The sequence below is a fragment of the Macaca nemestrina genome, chromosome 15 (assembly GCF_043159975.1).
Source record: "Macaca nemestrina isolate mMacNem1 chromosome 15, mMacNem.hap1, whole genome shotgun sequence".
In the NCBI taxonomy this organism is placed as follows: Eukaryota; Metazoa; Chordata; class Mammalia; order Primates; family Cercopithecidae; genus Macaca; species Macaca nemestrina.
Genome location: NC_092139.1, coordinates 680,115 through 686,701, shown reverse-complemented (window position 1 = coordinate 686,701; position 6,587 = coordinate 680,115). Strand labels below are relative to the sequence as shown.

Here is a 6,587-nt window from a genome sequence, read left to right as displayed (position 1 = left end):
GTCCCTTTGTCTTTGAGTTCTGTGTGCTCTGCTGCCAATGTGGTAGGGAAGGGGCCCCAGGTGCAGCCCCTACTGGGGGCCCATCTGAGGGGTGGCACTCATGCTGATTAATACAGAGGTGACATGCCCTGCTCCAGGGAAGGGTAGCTGTAAAATAGCCCCATTTCACCCCCTCCACACACACTCAGGCAGCAGGCACAGGTCCATCCCGCCCCAGGCTGCACATCCACGTGCCACCCACACGCTGTCCCGTGCATGAAGGGCCACACTGGGAGTCTCATTCACATACACACAGAACCACAAGACACACTCAGAGGCGTGCATGCCCCCTGTACCTGGGAGGCTGAGCCGTGAGCGGCTTTTTCCACACCAGGGCGGTCAAGTTTCGCTCTCCCCACCGACTCCCCCCCATGCAGAGGGGGTGCTGGGGCAGGATACGCCCCTCCTCTTGGCTTATACTTGCCAGGCCCTAGGGAGTGTGTCTGGGTGTTCACGTCTGGGGGTGATTGCCCCAACCTTCCCTGAACACGTGGGCTCGAGGTCAAGAGGACCAAGAGGTCAGCACGGAAAGAGGGTGTCCAGGCTGGGCGTGGTGGCTAATGTCTGTAATCCCAGCACTTTGGGAGGCCGAGGAAGGCGGATCATGAGGTCAGGAGATCAAGACCATCCTGGCTAACAGTGAAACCCTGTCTCTAGTAAAATACAAAAAATTAGCCAGGCGTGGTGGTGGGCGCCTGTAGTCCCAGATACTTGGGAGTCTGAGGCAGGAGAGTGGAGTGAACCCAGGAGGCGGAGCTTGCAGTGAGCCGAGATTGCGCCACTGCACTCCAGCCTGGGCGACAGAGCAAGACTCCGTCTCAGGAAAAAAAAAAAAAAAAAAAAAGGGTGTCCAGTCCTCCTGGGGACTAGTGTGATACGCTCCAGAGTTGGGGGGTCTTGGGACGTGAAGCCTAGGCTCTCCTGCCTTGGTCATTGACCCTGTCTCTGGGCAGAGCTGGACAGGTCACCTGGGTGGGAGGGTGCTGTGGGTGTAGCAGGGTGCTGCCCTCCCTGGGGTGAGTGAGAACAGCTGACAGAGACCCCTGGAATCTGTGTCTGCACGTGGGCTGCCAACCTGCCAGCCTCCCTCAGGAAGGGTGCCGTACTGGGCAGCCCTTGGGCATGGAAGTTTTAAGGCAGAGGCAAGGGCAATGAAACCCTGCCACGGATGTGAGGGGATTGCTGGTAGTCCAATGTCTGATAGGCCTGAGTTAACATCGGGGTGGGACAGGAGGGCAGTGGAGGGTTGGGGGGAGTGTGGACCCCATGCCTGCTACCCATGCTGTCTGGGCTGTGTCACGGAAGGAGGGAGGAGTGCTATGGGGTTCAAGCTAGGAGTCAGGCTCCCTGGGGGCGATTAGGAGGGAAGGGGCGTCCAGGGCTATTTGGGGGACTGCTCTTCCCTCCCTGCAAACACCACAGATGTCAGTGTGGAGAGGAAAGGCCCGAGGCTTTATTGTGGCCTCTCCACCCGGGGACCCAGCCCCAGGCTCCTCCTTTACAGCAAGCAAACATCTGCAGTCCTCACATTTCAAAAGCCTTTGCCGCAGTGACGGCTCTGATCACTGACACTTGTTGGAAGAAAAGTTTAAGAGTTTAAGTAAAAATTAAATATATTGTATTAGGTATAATTTTTTAAAAGGGCAAAGTAAAAAATATTAATACAATCTGGTTGTAGAAAATACACTGCAAGAAAAGGAACAGGTGCCTCAAAAATGTAACCCTGGCAACTCTGCCAACAGGTCCTAGGCTCCGGCTTCCTGGAAAGGCCCCAGGACACGTGGGAACTCCAGGCACCCTCGCAGGGGCCCTCCCGAGGGCAGGTGGCCCAGAAGCCCAGGGAGGGTGGCCTGGGAGGCGGAACGGGCACCAGGCCGAGCATCACTGGCTCCTAGGGGGCTGTGACATGGAGCCAAACATACACGCGTGCGAGAGGGTAGAGCGGGCAGCGACGCGGTCGGATCGGTCGCGGGGGCTGCGGGAGGAAGCGCTGCAGGGACCCGGGCGGCGCCGGCGGCCTAGCCGGAGATGCACGCGCTGTAATAGACCGCGCTGCTGGCGTCCGACAGCGCGGAGATCAGGCTGCTCTCTTCGGGGCAGGACATGGCGCGCGGGCCCAGTTTGGCCAGTGCCACGTGGTACGGGAGCCCGGGGGCGTCGGGCCGAGTCCGGCTGCAGTTGAGGTACTGGTCGAACTCGGTGAGGTCCACGTCGGCCCAGAGATCGGCGGCGGGCCCCAGCGGCTCGGCGCTCTCCAGCGGCGGGGCCTCGGGCGGCGGCGACAGCGGGCCGGGGTACGGGCCGGGCGTGCCCAGGGTGCCGTAGTACAGGCCAGCGAGCGGCGCCACCGGGGGCGCGGTCCTGAGCGCCTCCGCCAGGGGAGCCCCGTAGCAACCGCCGGGGTCCCGGGACAACTCGGTGGGCGCGTAGGGCGCGCGGAAGGCTCGCAGCGCGCAGTCCTCGGGCGCCGCGGGCGGTGGGAAGAAGGCAGCCTCGCCGGGCTCCAGGCCGTCCAGAGGCGAGCGCTCGGGCGTCGGCAGCCCCAGGCCGTCGAACTCGGCGCCCAGCGGGGGCAGCTCGCGGAAGGCGCGAGCCGAGCCAGGCGCCGCGGGGAAAGGCTCGGGCGGTGGCTGCGGGGGCGCTAATCCGGGGAGCAGGAGGCCGGGCTCCAGCCGCCGGGCCTTGCGCGCCTGCTTCTTGCGGCGCGGCCGGTACTTGTAGTTGGGGTGGTCGCGCAGGTGCTGCACGCGCAGCCGTTCGGCTTCCTCCACGAAGGGCCGCTTCTCCGCTGCGTTCAGCTCCTTCCACGCTTTGCCTGCGGGCCGCGGGCGCCAGTGAGTGGAACGCCGTCGGGCGGGTGGGCGCCGAGCCCTCCGTGCGCCTGGGACGCCCCGCGAGGGTTCGGCGCAGCCCCCCGTACACCGCGACCCGGGACCCCCGCGCCCCCCGCCCCCTCCGGCCCGAGCCCCCCCGCCCGCTCCCCCTTCCGGCGCCCTCCCGCCGCTCACCCAGCATCTTGCTGAGCACCGCGTTGTGCAGGTCCGGGTTCTGCTGAGCCAGCCGCTTGCGCTCGTCCTTCGCCCACACCATGAAGGCGTTCATGGGCCGCCGGATGCGCGACTCGTCTGCCGCCTGGCGTTCCCCGCGGCCGGCCGGGCTGAGGCCATAGCGCCCCGGCTCGGGGCTGCGCGGCGGACTGCGCTGCGGGCTGGGCGGCGAGGCGGGCGCGGCGGGCGCGGCGAGGGCGGCGGGGGCGGCGGCGAGGCCGCGCGGGTCAGCGGCGGCCCCGTGTCCCGGGGCCCATGCACAGTCGCGGCGGGCGGGCGGGTCGTCCTGTGCGCCGTAGCCGGGCGGCGATCTCTGCATTCCAGCTGGGCGCGGCCTGGGCGGAACGGAGCGCGGGAGCGCGGCGGGCGGGCGGCGGGCACTGCGGAGCCGGGCGCGAGGGCGGGCCAGGCCGGGAGGGCGGACGGCGGTGGGGACGGCGGTGGCCTCGGGCCGGGCGGGCGCCCAGATATAGCGGCTCGGGGCCAATCGGCGGCGGGGCGGGCGGGCCGGGGCGGGTCGGGGCCGCCCCCTCCCCGGGGGGTTCCCTTTCTTCTCTGGCCGGGCGGGATTTCGCGGAGGCCTCCCCCGCGCACAGCCCCCCACCTCCCCCGCCACCTCCCCCGCCACCTCTCAGAAGGAGAGACCCCCGGGTGGGAAGGAAAGGGCTGCCGATGTGGGCCGGTGCTGCCAGACTTTCAGAGGCGAGCTGCCACCCACCCACGGAGTCGGACCCCCGGGCAGTAACGGGGAGGGCGGCAGTGTCCCGCTCGTTGCCGTTCCCCGCACCCCCCTAGGAGGCTCCATGGGGAGGAGAGGGCCCTTTTGCACACCAAGTTCTTGCGAGGCTGCCTTCCCAACAGCCGGTAAGTCCTTCCTGGAGCGCAGCGCCCTCAGAAAAGCCCCCGGCTTTGGAGAGGCGCTCTGACTACCCAAGGGCGCCCATGCACCACGTTCCTGTCAGCACCAGGGCCTTTGAATGCTTTCATGGGACAAGGTGGTCTTCGTGTTTCTGTCCTCACGCCCAAACCAACGCTGCCACAAGGCAAAGCTGACACAGGGAGGGAGAGAGCAGAGGCCCTGGACAGAGCCCACAAAGAGAAGGGGGAGCAGGGATGCAGAGGCTGTGGCCTCCTCCCTGCCCACCTCAGGGCCCTTGGGGAGGGGGCTGAGACCCGCAGGGGCTGTCCGGCTCCCCTGCCCAGCCCAGGCCACCGCTGCAGCAAGAGGCAGGGCCGACCTGGGTCCTTCCCGCTGGCCCCTCCCTGGACCCTCTGACCTGGGGAGGGCCGGGTTCCAGAGGAGCGTCCAGCTTCCTGAATTTTCACTGTCCCCTTCCCACCCCATCAGGAGGGGATCTGGCCTCCAGAGCTGAGGGTCTCCCTCTGGAGGTCCTCCCCTCCCACTGCCATATGTGGTTCTACTGGAGGAGTGTCAGGTGTCCCCAGCAGCCCTCCAGGCAGGGTCAGAATCCCCCCACCTCACAGCACATCTCCTCATAACCTGGAGGCTCCGCAACTGCCCCCCACCCACCCCCGTGCTGGGAGCCCCGTGGGTAGAGGCCACAGATCTTGGTGGCCTTGAGCCTGTGTGGCCAGCAGCTCTTGGGTCTCTGTCCCTGCCAGCCTCGCTAGGCCACATCCAGTCTGTGATGTGAATGGGGGGGCCCTATGTGGGCCTTGCAGTGCTCCTCAGAGGCTGTTCCTGAACTGTCCCCAGGGGCGCTCCTGCCCTGAGGCCAGCACCCCCCACAGGGGCACCCCCACCGAGGGCTGTTGCGGTCGGTGTCCAGCCCTCCCCAAAGCCCCACATCACAGTCTGTCTCGACGCCCATCGTCCCAGCATGTGGGGCTGGATCTCCCAGTCTGGCCTCCAGGTCTCCCCTCACTCCAGTTTGCCCCACGGGCCTAGCACCTCGTTCACAGACACTGAACCAGTGCTGGCTAATGGGGGGCCCTTGGGGCACCAGGAGGTGTGGCCTCTGGCTTTTCTGGGGAGGCAGGCAGAGTTGTGGCCACAGGGATGGATGGGCTTACAGGCCTCTGCCGGGTGGTGCTAGTTCCCCTTCAATCTCAGTGTGGGTGGCTGGACCCTTGGCCAAGTCTGTGTGGGTGGGCCTCCTGGGCAGCTGGCAGGAAGGTGCAGGGGGGTGGGGAGCTGTGTGAAGACCCCCAAAGGGCTGCCACTTGGCAGAAGCTTCGTCTACTCATAACCTTAGGGATGGAGTCTGGGGTCACCAGGGCCTGGCTCAGCCTGGGCAGTGGCTGGTCACTGGGGCCTGGGAAAGAGGTCCTCAGGGTCCTCTGCAGCAGCCCTCACATGTTGGGAGAGATTTGCAGTTCCCTGGGGGCTCTGCTTGGTCCTCTGCCGCCCCTGAGAGCCCAGAGTCACTGGAGCTGCTCTAAACATAGTGGCAGGCAGTGTCCGGCATGACCTCATCGCCTCCTCATCCCCTACAACACCCACCAGCAGCCGCCTTGCCTGGCGCCAGCCAGTGACCCACCCTCTTGGCTGGGCTGTGGGACTCAGGTGTCCGGCCGTCATGTCCTGTGAGCCAGGGCTGGGTGGGGAGCCTCCTGGGGTGCTCCTTTCCCTCCACATGGCAGGGAGGAGGCGGCAGCCCCGGCCCAGTGTCCAGATGGGACAAAGTGGGGGTAGAGACCACAGTCAGGGTGGCGTGATCTGGAGTCGCAGGGCTGGGGGGACTCTCCAGGGCTGTACAGGGGATGGTGTGGGTGTGGCCAGCTGTGCTGAGGGAGGGGCAGCCGATGTGTGTCTGTGCGTCTGTGTGTGGCCTGTGTCTGTCTGTCTGCCTGGGTGTGGGCTGAGGGGGACTCTGGTGCTGGAGGCTGCCCAGGGCCTTGGGAGCCAGGCAAGCTGGACTCTCCCAGGAAGAGATGAAGACCCATAATAGGTCCAGGACCAGGGGTCCTGCTCCGTGAAGGTTGGAGGGTCCCCAAGGCTTCTCTGGCCACTGAGCTTGGGCCCCAGCTTTCTCCAAAGGAGGGCAGGCAGTTCATGAGTCTAGGGGCATTCGTCTGCCTCTGGAACCCCACCTCAGTCTCTCCTGGACCAGGTGGGCTACAGCCCACCCTTGGGAGGGAGCCTATCTGTAGCCCCCAAACCCCAGTCAGAAAGGCAGAGTTTGGGGGCAAGCTTTCTCTACAAGGGTGGGACTGGCCTGGGCACTGAGTGGACACTCTCCTGCCTACCACCTGCCCCTCTCCCTCAGCATGGACAGGAACTCGGCCTCCAAGTGAGGCCTGCAAAGGACGCTGGGCAGTCCCCCTTGGTGGCTCTGGGTGGGGGCTTGGCTTGGCACGGCTCCGGGCCGGGATGGCGGGACCTCCCAGGCACTGCCTGGGCACAGACCTCCCAGGCTCCCGCCAGCCCAGCCCCTGCGGCTGCAAGAGCAGCGAGGCTGGGACCAATTACCGAGTCCGAGGGGCCTGGACCCTCCTGCTCCTCAGGGTGGAGGTGGGGGTTCCTGTTGGATGCAGTTT

General features: G+C 66.0%; 1 protein-coding gene across 1 annotated transcript; it reads right to left on the bottom strand.

The window, feature by feature from the left end:
* Nucleotides 1-1,470: 1,470 nt before the first annotated feature.
* LOC105470720 (SRY-box transcription factor 18) lies at nt 1,471-3,528 on the bottom strand. Its single transcript, XM_071078992.1, has 2 exons — nt 3,048-3,528; nt 1,471-2,854 (listed from the first exon to the last, which is right to left on the bottom strand). Exons 1-2 carry the CDS (start codon nt 3,403-3,405, stop codon nt 2,058-2,060), a joined length of 1,155 nt encoding a protein of 384 aa, XP_070935093.1. The 5' UTR covers nt 3,406-3,528; the 3' UTR covers nt 1,471-2,057.
* Nucleotides 3,529-6,587: the final 3,059 nt, after the last annotated feature.